This window comes from Rhincodon typus, chromosome 36, assembly GCF_021869965.1.
Source record: "Rhincodon typus isolate 14 chromosome 36, sRhiTyp1.1, whole genome shotgun sequence".
Classification (NCBI taxonomy): domain Eukaryota; kingdom Metazoa; phylum Chordata; class Chondrichthyes; order Orectolobiformes; family Rhincodontidae; genus Rhincodon; species Rhincodon typus.
In genome coordinates, this window is record NC_063367.1 from 20,207,752 (window position 1) to 20,232,335 (window position 24,584).

General features: G+C 39.9%; 1 protein-coding gene across 8 annotated transcripts in view; it reads right to left on the minus strand.

The window, feature by feature from the left end:
• LOC109937657 (inositol hexakisphosphate and diphosphoinositol-pentakisphosphate kinase 1-like) overlaps positions 1 to 24,584 on the minus strand; it is a 172,782-nt gene that overhangs the window by 133,328 nt on the left and 14,870 nt on the right. For all 8 annotated transcript variants that reach the window (XM_048617084.1, XM_048617083.1, XM_048617082.1 and 5 more), the window contains exons 2-4: positions 15,390 to 15,833; positions 1,286 to 1,481; positions 411 to 501 (exon numbers count right to left, since the gene is read on the minus strand). In XM_048617084.1, the coding sequence (XP_048473041.1) occupies positions 411 to 501; positions 1,286 to 1,481; positions 15,390 to 15,533 (431 nt within the window). In that variant the 5' untranslated portion in view covers positions 15,534 to 15,833. The remainder of the gene's footprint in view (positions 1 to 410; positions 502 to 1,285; positions 1,482 to 15,389; positions 15,834 to 24,584) is intronic.

A 24,584-nucleotide genomic window follows, 5' to 3' on the forward strand; every position in this document is an offset into this window, starting at 1 on the left:
AGGCTGTGCACATGAACCTCAGGCAGATGCAATAATGGTGTAGATGATGGAAAACGATGGTCTATATTTCCCCGCTTCAATTTGCAAATAGTGAGAGAAAATGGTAATGTTCTGACCAGTTAATAAAATTCTCTTCGCACTGGGTCCGGTCTGGTTTGGTGCCAATCACACGGCTTTTAATTCATTCAGCTATTTGAGGGAGGGGAATAGGAAACCATAATGCATTACATTATGATATTAGAGTGGGTCTTGGCTGAATTAATGAAGTCTGATAATGTTAGAGGTTGGTTCAGTACATAACTAATAATATCATGGTATAGATTGACTAAAGGCAATTCAAATTCAAAACAGATACCCCTAGATTTATGACACAATTTGAATAAGATCCGGTTTTATCTCCAAGCACATACCGGTCTTGGATGTAATATTGCATATTCAAGTCATTGATGAGAACTGGATTCCTGAGTTTAGCATAAGCTACTGCTTTATCCAAAGGAAAACCTAAAACAAAGAAAATGGGTATTAGCTCAAAATCTGTAACTTTTAACTCATTTATCCCAATCACCTATCCTAACTTCTACTCTTAAAAATGTAGAATCCTCATTTTATCCCAATCGTACCAACAAATGGATGCAATCCTATTCCATAGAGGTAATAAAATATAAGAAGTTTTTTAAAAATTCATTTATGGGATATGGTCAGTGCTGGCTAGGCCAGCACCAATTGCTCATCCCGAATTGCCCAGGGGATAACTAAGAGTCAACCACATTACTCAGAGTCTGGAACCTTATAGAGGCCAGATCAGGTAAGGATGGCAGATTTCCTTCCTGAAAGGTCATTATGTACCAGATGAGTTTTTACAACAACTGATGGGGGTTGTTGGTCCACGATTGGCTAGCTTTTCATTTTGGATTTTCTTATATTTAAGTTAAATTTCATCAAGTGCCATAATTCAAACCTAATTTCTCAGAACATTATAGTTCTGCATTATAGTCCAGTGACATTACCACTGTGTCACTATGTCCCCAAAGTGCTAATTTGCAATGAAAGACTTTGGCATAATTGCCAAGACTTTCGAAAGACTTTGGATTCATTCACTGTAAAGTAGTTTGTAAATATTCTAAGGTCATGAATGAGGCTATAGAAATGCAAGGCTTTTTTATTCTCTCTTTATTCTATTCCCACCATACACTTAGTTTAATGTTGTACAAAATTGCTAAAATTAGTTAACTACAACTAGCCTAGCACTTTTCCCTTATAATAAATTCCAGTCACTATTTCTCACCTTTAGAATGGAAAGAGATCAGACAGTCACACACTGGCCAGTTCTCCACAGGCTCATTCAGAATGACATCTTCGTTAAATATCACCACACTGATATACTCAAATTTACACAGACGTTCTAGGATCTGTGTCATTGGCTTTGATTTTGACTTCTTCGCCATTGCACAAATCCCCACCAGGATTTGGCGTTCAGGAGGCTAGATGAGGGAGAGGGAAAAATCACTAGGTTAAGAATTATAGACTTAAACAGAATCTTTTAAAATTCAGCCAAACAACTGTGACCAGATTATATGATCATTTTCACAATGCTTTTGGTGGGAGCTTACGTATGCTATTTGGTTGCTGGCTTTTTTTCCCTGAAGTCACAGTGACAACATGTCAAAAATTACTTAATGGAACCAATTACATTGATTTTCTTATATCTGGTTCCACCAATGCTAAAGTCATCAAAACTAGTCAAAATATTACTGTTGAGATGCATTAAATTTTTACTTGAAAACTTTGGTCCAACCACAACAATGTATTCAGATACTGCTCATATGTCCATAAAAAGATACTACACAATAAGCTTTCTCAGAAGGAAAAATCAGTGGTACTTGAAAATGAAAACACTGGTTGCACGGGATCTCCATTTTCAAATTTAAGGACTAGTATGTGTCATTCACCAGTTTCGCTGATTTTTTCCTGCTGGGTTTGTGTGTTCTTCCTTAGTGCAGTTTGATCACATGCTTCCATTGAAATCAGAAGGTCTTGGATTCAACCCTGACTTCAGGTAAGCACGGAGTTATAAGAGTCCATACAATGGACGAGACATTAAATTTAAGCCCGGTTTCTTGCTCATTTGGACATCATAGACCTTTTAGAACTATACGAAGAAATGCAAACCAATTTCCCAAGTCTTGATTAACAATATTCTTTAGTCATTCACTTGTTTGCAAAGTGCAAACCAGTTGTCACACCAATCTGTATCAGTGCTTCCAAACTTTCCACCCCACGCTGAACCCACTTCAAGGCTTGAAAATTCTCAAGATCTGAGCGAGTAGGGAAAGGGGATTTATGGGAGGAAAGACATCAAGAATAGTATGGGACATGATAGAGAAGGAGAGGCCAAGGAAGGACCGGTTCAGAGTTCTACTGACACACTGCTGTTCACAACACCCAAAATTTCTGTTCCTGAACCCCAATTTAGGAAGCCCCGGTCTACTCAGCAGTATCTGACTAAAAAAACTGGAAAGGTTGTAAAATGGTTGAAAATCGTTCAGAAAGGTACCAAGAAACTCTGTGAATGCAGATTAGAGAGCCAAACCATGGCACTGGCTGGTTTCGTTTTGCAAACTTAATACTTTTCTCAAGCTTGAAAGAAAAGAATGGAAACTTGAAACCTTGCAATTGCCACAATTAATCAGTTAAATTACACCTTTATAACAAGTACTATTAACCTGGCTGGTCTGGAGCAAAAAATGGATTAAAAATTAAAACCAAAAGAACTGCAGATGCTGTAAATCGGGAACAAAAACAGAAGTTGCTGGAAGAGCTCAGCAGGTCTGGCAGCACCTGTGAAGAAAAAACAGAGTTAACGTTTTGGGTCTGGTGACCCTTCTTCAGAACTGATGGTGGCTGGGAAAACATCAGTTTATATGCAGTAAAAAGGGCAGGGGGATGGGGTAGGGAGTAAACAATAGGATAGAGCCTAAAGAGAGAGAAGAGCAGTTGGACAGACAAAGAGTTGATAACGATGACTGGGAGGGTGAATAGTTGTTAATGGGGACTATTAATGACTTATATCAGGTAGTGTGTAATGGCAGGCTATGTGATAACAAGGCCTGGTGTGTGGGGCAGGGGGCTGGGTCATGGGAGAGTTTAGGCCTTAAAATTATTGAACTTGATGTTGAGTTCAGAGGGCTGTAGGGTCCCCAGCTGAAAATGAGGTGTTGTTCTTCTAGCTTGCGTTGAGCTTCCCTGGAACACTGCAGCAAGCCAGAGACAGACATGTTGGTCAAGGAACAGGGTGGTGCATTAAAAAAGTGGCAGGCAACAGGTAGTTCAGGGTCTTTTTTGTGAGCAGAACGTAAATGTTCTGCAAAGCAGTCACCTAGTCTACGCTTCATTTCTTCAACATAGGGGAGACCACATTGTGAGCAGCGAATGCAATAGACTAGATTCTGGGAAGTGCAGGTGAAGTGTTGTTTCATTTGGAAGGTATGTTTGGGTCCTTGGGTACTGGGGAGGGAGGAGGTAAATGGGCAGGTGTTGCACCTTTGCTGGTTAGAGGGGAAGGTGCTGTAGGGCTGTGGGGGGTGAACAAAGTGTGGACCAGGGTGTCCTGGAGGGAACAGCCCCTGCGGAAGGGACTATGTGTCTGGTGGTGGCATCCTACTGGAGGTGGCAGAAATGGCGCCCGATGATCTTCTGGATGTGAATGCTGGTGGGATGATTGGCAAGGACAAGAGGAACCCTATTGCTGTTGCGGGTGGGAAGAGAAGGGGTGAGGGCGGAAGTGTGGGAGATGGCTTGGACCCGGTTAAGGGCCCTGTTGTCCATGGAGCTGAGGAATCCTCAGTTGAGGAAGAAGGTGGACATTTCGGAGGCTCCCTTGTCGAAGTTGGCCTCATCTGAACATGTACGGAGGGGACGGAGGAACAGAGAATGGGATGGAATCTTTACAGGAAGCGGGGTGTGAGGATGTATAGTCCAGGTAGTTGCGGATATTAGTGGCCAGTCTATCCCCAGAAATGGAAACAGAAATGTGGAGGAAGGGAAGGGAGAAGTCAGAGACAGGCCAGGGTGGAAATTGGAGGAAAAATTGATGAAGTTTTCCAATTCCGGACAAGAGAGGGAAGCAGCACCGATGATATCAACGTATCGGAGAAACAGTTGTGGGTGGGGGCCAGAATAGGACTGGAATAAGGAATGTTCCACGTACCCCACAAAGAGACAGGCATAACTAGGGCCCATGCGGGTACCCACGGCCACCCTTCTTACCTGAAGAAAATGAGAGGAGTTAAAAGAGAAGTTGTTGAGGGTGAGGACGATCTCAGCCAAGCGGAGGAAGGTGGTGGTGGTGGTGGGTGGGGACAGTTCAGATTTTTGCTCTGGGAAGAAGCAGAGAGCCCTAAGACTCTCCTGATGGGAAATAGATGTGTAAAGGGAAAGGTCCACGGTAAAGAGGCGGCGGCTGGAACCGGCAAACTGGAAGTAAGGCATCAGAGGAATCACGGATGTACGTGGGCAGGGATTAACAATTCATTGCTCAGAGTTTGATATATGACAGCAAGGAAAGTACAGTAGTGCATAGAGACATTATATTGGGAGGGTTAATTGATATTTTAAATATAGTATGACTGCTTAAAATCAGCAAGAACCAGGATCAAGATTGGAAGGAAGTGCTGCCATTTGAAGTCTCACAAGATGTAAAGTGTAGAGTGAAGCAATTGTTGATCAGAACACTAATAACTTTTTTCAGGCCTGTGGTATTTAAGTAGCAACTCTCCCTGCTGATCTCACTTGATTGCCATCAATCACCAGGCCACAGGTTACCACATAGGGCCAGGTTTATAAGCTAACCATCATCTTCAAGGAATAAAACACAATTTGTAGCTCTTTCCAAGCTACCATGAACGTACAGATCTACTCAGATACCACTGTGCTTCTGTGTGAAGACAAGCTCTCCAAATTCCCTAAAGATCGACAGCAGAAGACCACATCTACTGGACAAACTTATATTGCTGGTACTTACTGGAACAAGCGAAGACACCAGTTCACAAGGTCAGAAAGCAACAAAAATGAGGGACGGAAGGGAAAAATGAGGAAAAAACACAAGGAGTTAACATAACACAAAGGAGCATAACTGGAGAAAAGCTTTTCCTAAAATTGTTGACTGCAGAAACGAAAAAGAAATGGTAAAAGTAAAACTGAACTGAACTGAAAATTAATGTATAATGTCAAAAGAGAAGAAAATTTTTATAGGAAGAATAAAAAAAAGTGGAGATTCCTCCCTACAATTATTTCAGCAATGCACTCAAGTCCATTTTTTTTAATTCACACTGACATTAAAATGAGAAATTATTGTCTTAAAAAGCAAAAACTTCAAAGGTACAGCAGCATATGAGGAGAAATTAGCGAGCGAAGAAGCGAGATAGACATGGATCAAAAATATTTTTTCATCCCTCTCCGCCTGGCCTAGAGATGATAAATGCTCCAATGTTAGCATTTCTTTTTATTTCTACAAAGATACCACTTGCCCACTAGCAAATTTGAGACCAGAAACTGAGTGCTTCTGAAAGAGATTTGCACAGTAAATAAAATCTTCTTCCACTTCACTATCAGAATGATTTTGTTTTTGACTGAGCAAAAAGAAAGTAATCATAAGCAAATCAACTCAAGTTGGCTATATTAATAAATATTCCGAATAGTTACCTCCCACAGGTATTCAGTAGCAAAGACTAAAAAAAACTACTCCAACCCATAAAAGGAAATGTCACGATAAAGATCGGAACTTTGTTTTATATATATCTAAGAATCTCAGATGTGATGGACTTGTTAACCATTCCTACCACTCTGTGCAAAAGATATCATCTGATCACAGGATTTAATTGTTATAAGTTCATCTTATTCGCATAAGAGATGTGTGAGAATATCAGAACCAGGGAATCAAAAGAGACAGGTCACTGGACATTGTGGAGGCACCAGCCCTGGAAACAGCTATTGAACATATGAATGAGGAGCAGAAATATGGGATCATCTAGGTCCATCAGGCCTGCTCCGCCAATCAATAATATCATGGGTGATTTAACTGGGGCCTCAACTTCACGTTCTCGTTTTCCCCAATAACTCCTTTGATCGCCTATTAGTCCCACTATTAATGAAATAAAGTGACAAAGCAAAAACATAGAATTTTGTATTTCTATATAAAATAAAATCATTGTCAGGTTGGAACTGTTGGCACAGGTACCCCACTGTATCAGGCATGGAAATCCTACCTAACCAGTCTCAGATTTGTTTGAGAAAGTTAGAACCCAATTGGCAAATCCTGTGTGTTTAAACTTTCAAAAGATATGTCAAAGTTTCAAAAAGAAAAAAAGAAAGAAATTTAGGAGGGGGAAAACAAAAATCGCTATTTAATCTCAGATTTACTCAGGCAAACCTGGGACCTGGATACTGAACTGGCTGAAGACTCTGGTTGCAGGTAAAACACCCGGTGACTTTTAAGACAATAAATGAAATGGCTTCACCCTTCCTTACTTCTGTTCCCTCTCAAGTCATGCAAACCTTGGATTTCTGTGCTCCGCAATTCTGACACTTATGCATTCTCCATTTTCATTGCGACACACTTTCCAACTGTGCCTTCATTTGCCAGGTTTTCGAATTGCCTCTATTACAAAAATGTCCTTACTGGCTGATGGTTTATGCTTGATTTATGCCTGGAAAATAATTGAAAAGTATGCTTTTTGCTTAAATTCTCAGCAAATCTAAACAGACTCTTCCACACACTGTTCCTACCTTTATCCCTCAATCTCTCTTAGGAACGCTCGTCTTCATAGGTCTCTACGGCCCCACACTCCTTGCTCTCTTTCATACCATCTTTAAAAGGCTTGCTGTGCACCCAATAAATATTGGTATTCTGAAGTTCCCCTGCTCGGTCAAGGACAGAGTTGGAAGATTCTTCAAAAGATATTTCAGAGTCTTTGTCAAGGAGGTAGTGCAACTGACAGGAGTTGTCTCCTGATGACCAGTAGAGGAGGCTACCACCAGACCCTGGCATGCTGGACTGAATTCACTATTCTGGTCAAATCAGTCTCCATGGTCTAGAGGAATGGCCAGCAGGGTTGTGAGAAGGTCACTGATCTTTTCCATTCTGCCAGGGTAAGCGCCACACTCAGCCACTACCCACCATGATTGTGATTTGCTGCTCTCACAATTGCATACAACATCTCCTCACACTCGCTCTCATTTCCTCCCCTTCCAGACAACTAACCCAGCATGGTTTCCATGCTGCCTACTCATTCCCTGGCAGCACATCCTTTTGACAACCTGCACCAGCATTAACAGCTGTGCCAATCACTCCATATCACTCAATCCTACCCTTTGTCTCAATCCAGAAGACAGCCAACAGAACGTCTTTAAGGGCCTAGGTATGTAGAGGGATGCCTGACATTCTACTGTTCACTCCTTACAAGGAGAGAATCCTGGCTCTTCCAGGAGAAAACCAGGACTACTCCTGTAGAAATCATGTATCATGCAATTATGCATGATTTTTATGGGTGTCACATGTAATAAGTGACCTAACAACACTGGAGTAACAATATCACTGTCAGTGAATTAAAAACAAACAGGAGGTACGTGTTTCCTGAAAATTGACCATTTGCACAGCAAGCCAAAATCATCTTCCATTTCATCATCTTAAGCCTATAAGATTAGAATAAAATATCTTTTAGCAGAGTCCTCCTGTGCCCTTCAAGATATCTTCAGCTGCTTTGCAGCCTAGAGACACTGTTCTTATTGATAAATATAGCATCTACAAAGGAATATAATAAGAAAAACACAAAACTGAAAAAAGGTTTAGAGGAAATTCAAACTAAGTAGGGAATTGAAACTGCTGACCACATCCACAATAGTCACTGGAGAAAAAATTTTCATGAGAAAAATGAAATTTAATGAAAAATAAAGAAAAATTGCTGGATAAACTCAGTAGGTCTGGCAGCATCTGTGAGGGAAATCAGTGTTAATGTGTATTCTAAAGGAGGGTCACTGGACTCAAAACATTAACTCTGCTTTCTATTCACAGAAAAATGACATGTTTTTCTTAAAAAAATTGGTTTCTTACATTGAAAAATACTTTTATCACATTACTTTTAATCCAATATAAAATAATCATTTACATGTAAAGGTGACAATAAAATTGATCGACAACTCAAGTCTACACGCCACATGTTGTGTTCAATTTTGGGCACTTTATTTAAGGCAGGATGTTAAAGCCCTGGAGAATGCAGAAGCGATTTACTAGAATGATATCAGGAATGAGGGATTTTAGATACAAGGAAAGTTTAAAGAAATTGGGCTTATCCTTATTGAAGCAGAGAAAGTTGAGGTGACAAAACAGAAATTGTTGCAAAATCTCAGCGACTCTGCTAGCATCTATCGAGAGAAATCAGCGTTAAATGTTTCAGGTTCTGAAGGAGGGTCACTGGACCCAAAAAGAGTAAGCTCTGATTTCTCTTCATAGATGCAGCCAGACCTACTGAGATTTTACAGCAATTTCTGTTTTTGTTTCCGATTTCCAGCATCCGCAGTTCTTTTAATTTTTTTTTAAAGATTAAGTGGTGACCTTATTGAGGTGTTTAAAATTATCCATATTTTTGACAGGATAAAGAAGAATATTCTGTTTCAGTATATTTCAGATATTTCTGTATATCAGAAATTAGGGGTCACATTTGAGATTGTCAGCAAGAGAGCTAGGAATGAGATGAGGAGAAACTTCTTTACTCAGAGTTGTTCGGATTTGGAATATGCTGTCTGGGAGTGTGGCGCAGGCAGATTCCATAGGAGGTTTTGAAAGAAAGCTGGATATATATTTGGAAATGATAGAGGGTCAGAGATAAGTTTGGAGAACAGGATTAGCTAGGTAGCTCTTTCAGGAGCTGGTACAAGACACAATGGGCCAAATGGCTTCCCTCATACTGAAAATTTCGATGATTCTATGATGTCTTGTTGTGTAATGTCTGCATTAGGCCAAAAAAAAAACTCAATTCTCATCATTCCAGCAGTAATTATGCGTCAAATGTTTTGCTTGCTGCCAAGTACTTTTGGGCCAATCCAAGGTTGTTTGGGATATTGAGGTACAACTGAAATGTCGGTTTCTTCTAAAGTTTTTGAGAAGATTTGCAGCTCGAGTTGTGGATGTGGTTGCAGACTTGCTCACTGAGCTGGTGGGTTAGACTGCAGACGTTTCGTCACCTTGCTCGGTAACATCATCAGTGCACCTCTAATGAAGCTTGATGTTCTGTCCCACTTGTTATTTATATGCCTCGGTGTGCTGGGGTGGTTGGCATTACTTCTGGTTCTGTTTTTTAGTGAACTGGACGCAATGTACAAACCAATGTGTTTGTTGATGGAGTTCCGGTTGGAATGCCAGGCCTCCGGGAATTCCCTGGCAGGTCTCTGTTTGGCTTGTGCTGTTATGGACATGTTGTCCCAGTCAAAATCGTGCCCTTCTTTGTCCGTGGGCATTGAGACCAGTGAGAATTGGTCTTGTTCTTGGTGGCTAGTTGGTCTTGTTCTTGGTGGCTAGTTGGTGTTCGACAACACATCCACAAACTGCAAGTTTCTTCTTTTATATAGAGTTTGAATGCAACCTGCCACTGATTTGCAAATATCTAAAACAGTTAACAGATCTTCATGTCCCAACTTAGGACGTATCAACCAACAGAGCAACAATGCAAAGAATGGTCATTTTCAAAGCTCCAGCCCAAAGTCAAACCAGACACCACTGACAGTGGTGGTGCTTGCACTTTTAAAGATGAATTGCTGGGGATTTGGCAGCTGGTGGACTGTGGACATCAAATCGGAACATTTGGTTTAGGATTTCTGGAATGAAAGCCCAAGTTAAAGGATCTTCTGGTACTCCAAGGAAAGAGAAAGAGATTGAAAGTGATGACCGATTCACTGTTTCAGGATCTGCACAAATGAAAATGCTCATTTCCCCCATAATAAGGCACAACGCTTTAGAGATGATGGTGGAGCTCTACAGTGCATCAGTCTGACAACAATATATAAACACACACACACACACACACACACACACACACAAAGGTATTCAGCACCAAAAGAACTTAAATTACTCAGAACAGGGTCACTAATTATGTCACAAATCTAACAGAATATCTTAATTTATTAACTAGTATGCATTTAGTCCTCCATATTAATGGATTATTACTGGATTAATGGATCTCTCAAACGGAATCAAAATTAGGAAGAAACTTGCAGACTTCCACTTCCTAATTATGCATCTTAAATAGTTTCAAAGAAACTTGCAGAGTTCTACTTTGAAACTATTTAAGATGCATAATTTCTGTCAGATGTAATCTGCAGATGAGTCACAATTATCAAAGTATTGAGACACATTGGTGTGTGTTATATGCCTGATGTTTACAATCACTCACACAAGTGTGTTGTACCATGCTACAGCAGAAGGCTTAGGGTCAGCTAACGGTACCCTACTCTCACCTATTCCAGGAAGCTTTCATACCTCATGAACCAAAATGTGATCATAAGTCCTTGTGAGATGGTGAATGCTGCCAGCTCACAAACACTTTTGATGACAGATGAGTCAATAAAATAGATTTACTCTTGAAAGCAGATGCAAGCATAATTATTCATTATTCTAAGAGATGTGAGCATCGCAGGCAACTCCAGCATTTGTTTTTCATCTCTAATGGTCTTTGAGAAGATGGTGGTGAATTGTCTTTATGAAAAGGGAAGGCATGGTGGATGGGTGGTTAGCACTGCTGCCTCACAGCAGTGGGGCCTAAATTGCCCCATAGTGCAGAAGAGATCAGTTAGCCATGGGAAATGCAAGGTTACAGGGATAGGGTGAGAGGGGTGGGTCGGGGTGAAGTGCTCTTCAGAGGGTCAGTATGAACTCGATGGGCCGAATGGCCTGCTTCCACACTGTAGGGATTCAATGTTGAAGCCGCAGTCTATTTGGTATAGGTATACCCACAGTGCTGTTAGGTAGGGTGCTCCTGGACTTTGACCAAATGACATTGAAGAATGGAAGCACATTTCCAAAACGTTGAAACAATTTGCATACTATACAGCTCATGGAAGGTTAAACAAACCAAGTAGTCAGACAAGATTATTTGACTACTTTTAAAAGATTTGTTTTAATCCAAATTCTGCAAAGAAGGAGCTTGTTACTGAACCAAAACAAAGTCATCCTGATAGGACTAACATAGGCGGACACTGCAGTCATAAAACAGCATTATATCCTCAAGCCTAATGGTCAGAGCTAAGCTGAGTGAAAAATGAAGCTTGGAGGAACTACAAACCCAAAATAAATTGTGTATGACACTGAACTACCGTGATGACAATAATCTGCATAAACTATAAATACATCCCATAGTATATTCTAATAACATTTGGTTGAGAACATCATCAGGAGCAAACACAAGGACCCTCCTTGATTACAGTGGCACCTTCCACTGTTGGTATCCTATTCCTAACCCACTTGGCCATTTACTCATTAAAAGAATTTTGTGCCCCTGTAAATTACAGTGGATCGGTTTGTTTTACTAGTTAATACGATGGCGTTTAAATAAACACACAACTTCAATTTTGAGGGCGATGCAAAAATTTCATGCACTATCCAACTGAATCCTTTCATAATCTTGAAGACCTCTACCAAAGATGTAGACAATAAGAAAATGCTAAAAGATTGCTTTGTGTTCATCAACATGTTCTACAGCTGTAATTTAGCTTTCATACTACTGACGGGCGCCAGTCAAAAGTAAAGCAAACAAGTGGGTTAATAATCACGCAGGGATTGACAACTCAGTATATTATGTAAACTGACAGCCAAGCAAATTATATACCTATGAACTGCATGTGACCAAGTAGTTATTTGCCTGACTCATTCGTAACTAATGGCAGACTCGGTTATTGCAAGACTTGCTAATCTACACTTACTTGTTTACTTATAAAGGGCACTTGGTCAGCCACTTCTGATCACATATTTATGAGTTCCTTTTAAAGGATTAGTTGACCAGCCACTGAATTCCATTTCAGATTGAAACTTTTCTCTGCTCTGCTCTTTCCTGCATTATATCTATTAATAATGCCCAAGATTGATATTAATTGCCCAATATGAAAATTCTAGCCCCTCAGCTCGAACATCCTTCAATAATAAAGCAATTCCTTGGGAAACAAACTAATAATAAAGTAAGTGGAGTAAACAAAATAACCTCTAAAAGTAATTATATCAGTCATTATAAAATAAATTATAAGCTATTTCACTTTGGCCAAATCAGTAGAATCAAGGCACCTGATTCTTTAAGTAAAGGTAAATTAAAGGCTATCTGCAAAAACAAAATTTCAATTAATGAGTTGTCAATCTATGAAACAGTCTTCTTAGGGAGGGGTGGAATTCGCTGGTGTTGAACCATTAAATGGAAGTTAAATTTATTTCAGAAAGCAACATTTTGGGAAATTGTATGTGAGCAATTGACAAATGCAGCAAGTTTGGGAGGCACAGGTTACTTTGAGCCGATGATTCTCAAGGTTCTCCACAATGCAGGGATGGGGGCTTACCTCACCTTATGTCTGGCTCTGTTGCACTGTTGCAAGCTCTTTGATAGAGATTGATCATTGTGATTAGTCAATAACTCCAGTAGTGTTATATCTTGTGACTACTAAGATGATAGACTGTATACTAAATGGACTTTGGTCTCCTTCTAGCTAACAATTTCTTTGGTGTATTGTTATTGTAACTTACGTCTGTCAGTTGTTGCTATTTCCTCTCACCTTCCTTTTCTGACTGGCAATGAAGGGTCCATAGGCACTGGCAAGTCTCTGTCCAACTTACCTTCACTCCACAATCCATAAATAATTATTATTCATACCTGCATCCAATTAGCTTTTTAAATTATGATTTCAATTTTAAAAGAATACCAATTTTGAAAAAAAAATTAAACGGTCCTATTGAAGAAAAGGAACTATTTGTTGATTTCTGTTACATGTATGCATGAATGGAAATATTTTACAGCAAAGTATTTCCCCATTTGGTTCAAGACTCACATTAAATTAAGCTTGTTTTAAAACTCTCAATTTTTCTGCTAATGTTCAAGTTGACCCTCATCACCACTCTGTTCCAATGAAGTAAATTGGTGAAAATATCAGGAGGAGCAGCTACCAAAAATAAGCCCCAGCAAAAGAACAATGAGAAAATTCACATTAATGACTGGAAAATGGGTTATCACATACATCTGGAGACTGAGATTTGGAATAGAGTGAATGACTGGTTAGTATGTTAATCAATATAGAATTGCACTGGAGATCAGAACTTAACCCTGGTCTGGGCTAAAATTGGCTGATCTCAGCAAAAGGAAGAAAAGCACTACAGTCCAGCTCAATGTCCAGTGAGGAAAAAACAAAAATAGGCTATGGTTTGAGGAACTATTCGCGACTCCCATTGGCAGGTACATTTGTATGGGCATCAGGAAAGGCCAGAAGGGGTCTCAGCCATGATCCCTGGTCATGAGACTACTGTGCTGACAAACAAGCACACAAATTGTGAGACCCTGATGTCAGATTCTCTGCCTCAAATACATATCTAGCAGAAACATAGCCATGTGATTGAAGCCCTATATGCTGGAGCCTGGTTACTGAAAAGCAGCTTCTTAGGCAAAGTACTGGACAGGATCTGCTATCCATAGAAACATACCATATGAAGTAAGTCAACTTTTGGAGATGGAGGCAAGAAAGACAATAAAACGGAGGATAAAAGAAACAAGCTTCACTTAAAAGTTTGAATTAAGTGTTCAATATCTATTCTTACGAGTGAAATGGAACATCTAATCCCAGACGCGTGCTGCACACATAACTGTAAAATTTAAAGCTTATGTGTCATGTTATGAATCCACATTAGGCAACGGTTTAAAATGTAACAGATTACATCCATTATATTGTTACAGTTAGGGGAATACTCACTTATTAGAATCATTAATGAAGTTCTTTCAAACTTAAACAGCAAGTCCCTCATTTTCATCTCTGGCCTGGGACGAGTTGTGATATCAGCCAATGTGACGATCATGATATGGAGGTGTCGGTGTTGGACTGGGGTGGACAAGGTCAAAAATCACACCAGGTTATAGTCCAACAGGTTTATTTGAAAACACAAGCTTTCTGAGCCTCACTCCTCCTTCAGGTGTTAGTGAGAGAGGTGGCATCAGACACAGAATTTATAAGTAAAAGATCAGAGGGTCACTCAACTGATGAGGATTTATTAAACAAACTTAAGATGCTGTTAAATCTTTAATCAGTTGGAAGGTTTTAATAGATTAATATGTATATGTAAATCACCAAATTTCTTTCAAGTAACTGCCCTGACCGAACTAAATGTGATGATCACCACTGCAAAGAAGATTCATATTGGACTCAAAACATTAGATCTATTTCTTGTTCCACAGATGCTATCAGGCTTGCTGAATTTTGTTTCATTCTTGATGATTGCCTTGATTTGCCCTGCATCTCCCGAATTACGGCAACGGATAGGTGAGAAAATAGTAACGATTTCCTCGCCTCATTCCTACCAATAATTCCCCTCTGGTGCATGGACATGAAGCAAGATTAAATTACACTCAACTGTGAAAGCCTCCACAGTCAAACAGCCTGCCAACGTTCACTATAGGTCTCAGCCATGAAGAATGGCTAGCTGGAAAGGTAAGTTGTCAGTGAAATTGATCCACAACATTGGAAATGAACAAGTTCAGATTCAAGCGCAAAGTTTCAAATTATAAAATATACAGCAAATATTCACCATCTAAAGCTCACAGATGAACAAGGAGTCATGTAGCAGAGGTATCTACAGAACTGTACCCAAAAAAGAATCTATGCCTTGAGGAAGGAAGACTGAAAATAAAAAGCATTCAAAAGACACAATGATAATGTGATTAAAGCAACACTTAGATATTCAAAAAGACATCAGTCACTCCCTAAAACAGTGCAACTACTCTTAAATAACGGCATCTTCTGGACGTACTTTGTCCAGTTAACTTCAGATATTGAAACAAAGCTAACAGCTATAGGAAAAAAAAACAATTTTTCTACCACAACGTAAACACTAAAAACATACAACAACACAAAACCACCTTGCTCTTCTGACAAGCACAACCCATTAAGTAAAATCACATCAGTCATGTCAAGTAATATTACTTTTGACGCAAAACTGTTCCAGTGATTATACCAAGGCCTTAGTTTAATTAAATAAAAAGTGATTCATAGACCAGTTTATTGTTTTTACTGCCGAGCAATGTGTTTTTAAATCTGAACACAAGGTAAAAAAGGTTCAAAGTGAAAAAGAGTTGTTTTAAAAATGTGATATATTTCCTTACCGAATCTGAATCATTTTCATCGTCGTAAAGGTCAAGGTCTTCTGCCTTCATGTTTGATTCCAGATCATCAATTTCATCCTCCTCGCATCCAACAAAGAATGTAGGAGTCGAGTGATCCCCCTCAAAAGAGGTGGGGGTTGTCATGACAACCTGGTTGACCTTTCATCACGGATATTAGTCATCGTTTTAAAAGAGGCAGCAAGAGACAGCTACCTAAACTTCCCATAGTACTAATTCCAGCCTCGGTATCATTGCTATTAGCAATCTTGCTGACTTTATGATTTGCCCTTAAGGGCACAGTCCAGATCTTTAGAATAAGTTGTAATCTTAGCGCAACAAATTCGGGCTTGCACAGGTGCAGTCAAACCAGCAATTTCTTTATGTCAAAGAAAATTTTCTTCCTCCCACCTCTTCAGAACACCTCCTTGTCCCAGGTTTAACCATCTGTAGTAAAAAGAAAACAGAATTGGAAACTGAAGTTGATTCTATACCAACAGTCATTGATTTAAGTTATTTAATTTTTAAAAAATTTTTGCTAGAAGTTTTAACTTGGTCCTCTCCCCTGATTAGTTCCATTAACACCAAAGATTTGAGGAACACTTGCTCAAGAACAGACCTGCTAATCAGCCTGACAATCTGTGCAGAAGTGATCTTCTTTTGTGATCATTTCAATTTTGCCTGTATTGAGAGTGGGCATAAAACAAACCCAATACATTTTTTTCGATTTTCTTCACCTTGTTCTTTATATTAAGGAACTTTGAGATGGCCCAGAAGCAACCAACTTCAGCACTGAGCAGAAATCAAACACAAGACCTTTTTTTATACGGCTGAGTGTTATTTATTGAAGTGTATTTATAGACCAACTCATTGGAGAGAGAGTCAGACTATTTGTAATCACCATTGGAAGGTGCATTACAGAGAGAGAAGGGACTTTGCAATTTCCTCCAAACACCCTCCTGTCCCAAGCCCACTATAGCCAAGATGATACATTCTGGAACTCAGCACAAAGTTGAGAAGTCCACAGGCACAAATCCATACCCTAAAACTTCCACTGGTGAAGTTGCCACAATTGTCAGTAAAATATAACAATGAATGAGATTTTTGAGATATCTCTTTGGATTGCAATATCAACACAAACCTCATATGGAGCCTCTATCATATGTCACAGGACAGCAACACGGGATCTGGTTTTTAGGATTCCTATACATTTCCCACACCAGTCAACTTATTCCCTCCCTGACAGAGAGACAGTATGGTATCACATGGTGCAAAACTAACTAGTTTTGTGCTGTGGGTCTAAACACAAATAGGTGCTTATTCGAACCCACTTCGAGCATGTCCACAAATCAGACAGAATAAATTTTCATCACATCAGCGTGAACAGAAATCAAAGCCAGAACACACAGATATCAGCTATATCTGGTGCTGACTGCTTGATCCATTCTGCGCCCATTCTCCTCTAAACACTATCCATTTTAACATTTTTAAAGAGAGAATGGTGTCAGGCTGTGGGATCTCAACCCACTCTACAGCCTCAAGTATATAATTGAGTGAGACCACAGAATGAAGTGCCATATGCGTGAAGTATTTAACATCACTAAAAAGAAAAACTGATGATTTCACCATCACTTTGGGATATGTGGAAACGTACTGTGTATAAATAAGTTGCTATATTTCCATCTACTACACTGCTTCAAAAGTACAATGGCTGTAAAGTACTTTGGATTGAGAAACTCCATAAAAGCAGGACTTTCTACAGATATTGCTTATGAAGTACGAAGCCATACAAAATCCAATGAAACAGCGATTTTGATGTAAAGCTAAAACACCATGCACAAGACTTTAAATTGGTTTTTCACTGGTTAAAAACACACAGCATCCAAAAAAGAGAAATGCCAATATAGCTTCATAACCATTAAAAACTTGGTGCTATCATAGTTTCCGCTCTGTGAATTAATGCAATCAAACAGCAGGTGCTTATTAGTAAAACATTGTAGCGCTTGGACTAGCCAGTTGCATCAGCAGTCGTGAGCCATGCTAATTACAAACCTAAGCAATAAGCCAAGAGAATTTCAGACTTAGCAACATTCCTTCCAGTCCCTTCTGAATGAATCAGCATTTAATACTTAAGTTTCATAACTATTATAATCAAACCCATCATGCCACTGCAGTTGGGCTTGCATAACTTAGTAGCTGATTATCATAACTGCACCCTTAGTCTTTGCTATAACACCTAATAAAGAAGGGGTAGTGATGCTCCTTTCAATTTAAAGGCTCCAGCTTGTCCCAGTCTACAGAACAATCCATTTGCTTTTTTCCCGTTATTGCCTTGTAGCAGTAGGATTTTACAACTGATGGTCATCATACTGAATTGCTCCAAAGATTCAATTATTTCCATGTAAACGTGGTCAGCGAGCGTCAGCTGGAAACCCACTGTCACGGTCAATTCACACTCAGCATCCACCTATACACACATCCACGGGATGGAGGCAGTGGGAGGGAAAAATAAAAGAGTTGTTATGTAATGATTTAGAATCAAACCCCTGGCTTCTTTTGACCCTAACATTGAAGCAATGGGGATAAAGCCACTTTGACTAAGATGAGCTAACTCAGCGAAGTGAGGGGTTTGGTCCTTGCTGGTAACCACATTGTTCTCATTAGCAACCAGGTGGAAGTAGCAGCACCCATACAAACTCAATGTTTGGAATATCCACAAAGTAAATGCTCATTAATCATCCCACCTGTCCACTTCTACCACCAATTAACATGGGCCTGTCCTTACTTCTTTGCTAAGCTTCAATTTATCTATTAAAAAGTAATGAGTGAAAAGTAACAAATCAAATCAGAGAGATTCATTGTGGACTTTCTTACATTGCTAGATAATCAGTAACGTAACGAAACTCTGATCTTGCTGAAACCCTCATCCGTGCATTTTCACCTCTAGACTATTCCAACAGGAAAGAGCAAAATACTACAGATGTTGGAAATGTGAAATATCCAAACAGAAAATGCTGTAAAAACTCAGGTCTGACAATATCTGAGAGAAAGAATGTTTTCATTTCAGGTCTGTGATCTTTCAACAGGACATTCCAAACTCCAGACCAAAGTTCTGTTTTTTTTCACCCTCCATAAACTTTAGGATGCTCATGTTCTAACGCTCCAAAACCCATTTACCTGTCACCTTGTTTGCTTATATTGGCTCCTGGTCCATACCCAAATTTTAAAGTTCTCATCCTGGTTTTCCGCATCCTTCATGGCATTGCTCCTCCCCACGTCCACAATCTCCTCCATCTGTACAACCCACTAAGATCACTATGGTCTTTCAAACATAGCCTCATGCACAACCCTCACTTTAATTTCTCCATCACTGTCACTGTGCTCCTGGTCCCAAAGCGTTGGAATTTCCTCTCCACCTCTCTTTCTTTCATTCCACTTTTAAAGATGCTCCTTCAAACTCTTTATTCAGCCAAGCCTTGATCACCTGTCCTAATATCTTTGTATTTGGCCCCAGATCAAATTTTGTTTGATAACTCTCCTGTGAGGGACTTAGTAAAGCATTCCAATGTCAGAAATGCCATATAAATGTAAGTTGGTGTTGACATCAGAAGAAATAAACTGATCCTTTTGTCCCAGCTTCAAGGATACTCAGATTAAACGTACTCTACAATTGTTACCCTTTCAGAGATCGGACCGCTCAGAAAAAATGCCTTTTCACTATGTGGCTGAAACACACAAATGGCTTCAACAACCATTTGGGGAACCAACTAACATGTTTAGGTTTTGGCTGTACCCACTATCCCAGCTGTCAAAGCAGAAATCTTTCCGAAGTGCAGACAGGCACCAGACACTCAGGCCATGACAACTATGTTTTCACTACATTACAAATGTTAAATGACCTGGAATCCTCTTAAATAGAATGGTCAGCATAATGTTGAAGAGTGTATTTATACAAGAAACAATTAAGGGAGCTCAGTCAATTTTCTCCCCTCCATATTCTGTATTTTACTAAAAGAGATGTAAAGTCTACATATTTTTATTTTCCTGCCTTTTTAATTGCTTTTTAAAAAAAAAAGAAGTGTTTTCTAATTTCAGCCCACAAAGGATTGTTCGAGATTTGCTGCATGCTTTGAAAGTAAGTAATCTGACGCAGAATGTAAGCAACTTTTACTCAGCTGGGGCTGAAGTTGGTTGCAGACCAGCTGATATCAAAGGATTGTGTACTGATGGAGCTTTAGTTGGTTCCAAATGGCTGATGGTTCATGGACGAATAACCAGTTACCAATGGCAAAAGCCTTCTGCCTGCCAATAAACAGGTGATGGCTTCTCAGGGAGCTGAAAAGCTTGGGGCTGTGAACAAGGAATGGAGAAGTTATCAGATCTTCACCCACTCAGGAGCTTATAGGCACTTTAAGCCTGAAGAAAACCAGTTTATCGTTCCTTCAGCAGTTGCTGTATGCTCTGACTGAGATCTTTTATAAGTGAGGCAGCCACACTGTGCCGGTAACACACCATGAGAGCCTCCAGAGAGGGGAGATTGCAAAGCAGCATTCTGACCAGCCCAAGAATCATAAGAACCATTTCAACAACCCTGTGAACAGAAACCACATAAGTGTCCTCCCAGTCTTTCCTTCTGTTCATAACATCCATTTTCTTTTTCCTGTGTCTATATGGAGGAGTTTATAAAGGAAGGTAGAGTTTTAATTAGTAGCGTTATATGCCAGCTGTTCATAGTTGTTCACCTTTTTCTAGAGTCTAACAACTTGGAAAAATCAGTCATTTTTATTAACGACAGAAACCTGTCTATGCTTTCTGTCAATTTGGGTCTAAAAGACAAGTAAATTGGCAGATTCTGTGTACCTTCTAAAAATCTTTAACTTTTGCAATGACTCTGGGAATAGCAAGTCTTGATATCCAGTGCACTACCCTGAGAGAGGCAGGACCCTAGACGCAATCTAATTCGGTCACATCATTCTGTACACAAGCTTGTACAGATAGACTGAATCAATGTGACAATATGCAGTGAAATTGAACTTCTTAGACTTTGCCATTAAAATTTAATAAAGCAGATTTTGGTGAACTTAAAGAACATAAAAAATAGTTGAGCTGCTGGCTTTGTTATGTATTGCAGAAGCCTAAGTAACATCAATAAGAGAGGAACATGTTATGGATACTAAGGACAAAAACAGAAACTAGCACACCAGAGAGTCAGTGAAGATGATGGAATTACTGAAGAAGAAAATAGCCAAAAGACTGAATACTATGGGCATCTGTTACAGAGAGCAGAAATGTAGTGAGGTAAATAATGGAGCTGCCATGTATACTGCCATGTAGAAGAAGAGGAAGGCCTAAGACTAGATGAAAAATGTAACAGCAAGAGATTTAAACACAGCAGGATTGAATGCGAGACTGACAGGATGACGTACAAAAGGGGGACTCTAAGTAAAATGGGAGAAGCTGAAAGTCGACACTGGGTTAACGAGTTTAAGGAGGTGGAAGAAACTTCGTTGACAAAATCTCCTCAAAGGTCATTTAGTTGTTTAATCACAATTCAAAATTAACACGGTTTTTCTCAATATTGAAAATATCTTTATTTAGTCAGTAGGCATCAATGATACCATGATAAAGAGTGAGCTAGTAGTGATCCTTAGGTGAGATATGACAGATATAAATTTAAACAAAGGACAGTGAATTTTCCCTCTTTAGTCTGTGTGCCTTTTTCTACTCAAACTCTTTCCCAGCACTTCCAAATTGTACAGCGTGTCAAATCTGTCTCAACTTTCTCTTAACTTTTAGAACCCCAAATCACTAATTTGAGATATTATCGGAGCTATGTACCGCTTCATATTTCACTGCTAGAGGCCACTCAATCACAAAGTTCAAGTACACGGTGAAAAGGCTTCTCAGTGCCCTTAGAAACGTGATTGTTCTACAAACGACTTATTTTTGTTTCCTCTTGATTAAACTACCACTGTACTGAGAACAGCTTTCACACTGAACCAATTTGGACTACAAATGGATCAAGGAGTCTGTCTGTCTTGCTAAATCCATGAGTTAGTGATTTCAAAGCTGGAATCTGACGGTCTTAGTCACAGTCATGACCACAATACAAGTTTCACCTTGCTACATTCAAATTCTAGGGATATTTAATAATTATCATTTGACAATTAACAAAAACCGGTTACTGGTACTCACAGAGATCCATGCTGGAACAGTTAATGCCTTAGGCACTTGTAGCACAATACCATAAGCTGAAGATGACTATCCAGCTAAAATATGACAGCTGTTCAACTTAATACTCTAACAGGATTTTTAACACTTTATGTTCCTTGTGTTGCTCAATAGCCCAAGGCCTATGCCCTTTTTGCTGTTGTTTTTAAATTGGAGCCAAGATGCATGATCTTAATCATTCTAGAAAGGGATAGTTATTAACGTGGGACTCCTGCTTAGCTTTTGGGCAGTTTTTGTCTTCTTGCATACAATTGTCACTTTTCAACAGTGTCAGAAAAAGCTCAATCATCTATCCGGCTCATCGCATAGAGTTATGACGACTTAGGCATCAAATGTCAGCGTTGGCTCAGTTAGTAGCACACTGGCAGCTGAGTCAGAAGGTCAAGTGAGTTAATGTTCCACCCAGGATACTCGAGATTAATTGAGATGAATGCTACTGGTACAGTATCGAAGGGGCACTGCGCTGGGCTGGTGGAAGTGCATTCTTCAAGATTAGTGTCCTATGTTAAACCAAAGGTCCTGTCTGCCCTCACCACACCATTGTTTTGAATCAAAGAGAAGTTCTTCCCATTGTCTTGAGCGATATTTATCAATACTTAACACATTAGCCAATGTCAGTAAGACAGATTCGTCTATTACTATTTGTGGGAGCTAGCTAACAGAAAATTAGCTGCCACATTTTCTAAATTGCAACATTTCAAGAAGTATGTACTGATTGTAAAATTGCATTCACAGACTTTGGGACATACTGAGGTGCTGAAAGGGTCCCTGTGGGTAGAATTGGGCGCCCTGGTTGTACATGTTTGGTAGCCAAGTTAAGGAGGAATTTAATCCGCCTTTCTACCTCCATCCCAATGACCATGGCGGGAATGTCAGTGGTCGGCCATCCTACCCCATCACTAACTGAAGCCCTTAAATGGGCTAACTAATGCCCACATACACAGTTCGTCCTGCCAGTATTAACCCAGAAGTAGATGGAGAGGCTCACCAAATGGTGAGCTTGACAAGCAAACACTGACAGGTTTGCATGCAGCCTCTCGAAAGAGGTCTCTCATTTGAAAGGCACTCCGTGTCTTATTGAGGAACCCAGCGTGGAAGGGGTCAGCTGAAGTCACTTTCTTGCCCCTACTGTTAACTTCCTATCCCTCATCTGTGCCTGTTTTTTTTTTCCTGTTTGTTGTGCCAGCATCAGCCGCCACTACCACCACTCTCCCTGACTGCCAGAACTGCCAGCCTTCAAGCGTGGCCGACAGCTTTCAGCAAACAGGCCTTCCCCCTGGTGTCCTCGATCCCAGGAGAAGCCTGCTGCCTTGATTACCACAAGATGTTTTGGGGCTCCCCTAAACAAGATCACCAGATCTGCCGCACTCAGCAGGAACTCCCTTCTCTTCTGCAAATTTCTAGCCTATAAATGCAAATCTCCTTCTTTAAGATACAAATACAATTATCAGGTTGATATTAAACATATCCTGATGGATACATATAGAATACTGAAAAAGGCAGAGTCTATCTTTAATAAAGTTATGCTTGACACTTATAAAATCTTACTCAAAAAAAGTTATTTTAAAAACGTGCCCTCCACTTAAAGGGGATCCTCAAGGAAACATTGGTTAAAAATTAAAAGAGTAACTGCCCTAGATTTCTAAGATTCTGATACTGTATTGATTCTGAATGACTTTACACCCAATGTCAACTTAAAACATATACATGATGCAACAGCACCCAGAGAATATTGGACTACAAAGATCTAAAGAAACAGCACTAAACCCTCGCAACTTGTTCAATCTCTTAGGCTGACAAGACAGCTTCATCTTATTTCAGCGCTGGATATATTATATGCTAACAACAGGAATATGGATTTAAATCCCTTCTAATGTATTTAGCTGAGAGAAAATATACAATTCCCTTGCCACTGGGTGTGGTTGGGAATATACAAGTGTTGTCTGGCATTTCTACAGCAGCACAGGCTAATACTTCTCTGGGTATCATGTTGTGAATTGCTGCGTAGTTCACTGGTGCCATGTTTGGCCCTGTGGAAGCAGAGATTACTGCCAGAGAATGATTGAGCAAGTTCAGGACTCTCATTAGAAAAGCAATGTCTAAGAGGTGGCATGATCAAGATCTTTGAAAAGGATGAAGTGTTTGGAAAGGATAAACGTGGATAGTTCCAATTTTGCAAGAACCTAAAATTAGATGACATAAATTCAAGTTATTTACTAATAACTCAACAGGAAAATAAGGGGGAGGAGAACGTGGAACTTGTTCCCATAGGAAGTTATTGAGGCAAAACATTTAGATACTTCCAAAAGGAAGCTAAACAAATACATGAGAGATAAGAGAATAGGAATGATTGCCTGAATATGATGTTAGTACAGACTAGTTAAGCTGAATGATCAGTTTCTGTGCATTATATTTAACATACCTTTAATTTTTATGTAGGGCATAACGTGAGCAGGGTCCTGCTAATGCAAGCAGGAGGAAAACTAGAAAGAAATAATATGGGGGAGACTAACAAGGCACGGGAGTACAAGTTGAATGACAGGTCCCTAGGAAGTACAGAGGATCAGAAGGGCCTTAAGACCTTGAAGGCAGCAGGACAGATAGATAAGATGGTTAACAAGTCAACTGAGATACTTTCAGAGATAGTAGGAACTGCCGATGCTGGAGAATCTGAGATAAAAAGGCGTAGAGCTGGATGAACACAGCAGGCCAAGCAGCATCAGAGGAGCAGGAAAGCTGACGTTTCGGGCCGAGACCCTTCATCAGAAATGGGGGAGGGGGAAGGGGGTTCTGAAATAAATAGGGAGAGAGGGGGAGGCGGATAGAAGATGGATAGAGGAGGAGAAGATAGGTGGAGAGAAGACAGACAGGTCAAAGAGGTGGGAATGGAGCCAGTAAAGGTGAGTGTAGATGGGGAGTTAGGGAGGGGATAGGTCAGTCCAGGGAGGACGGACAGGTCAAGGGGGC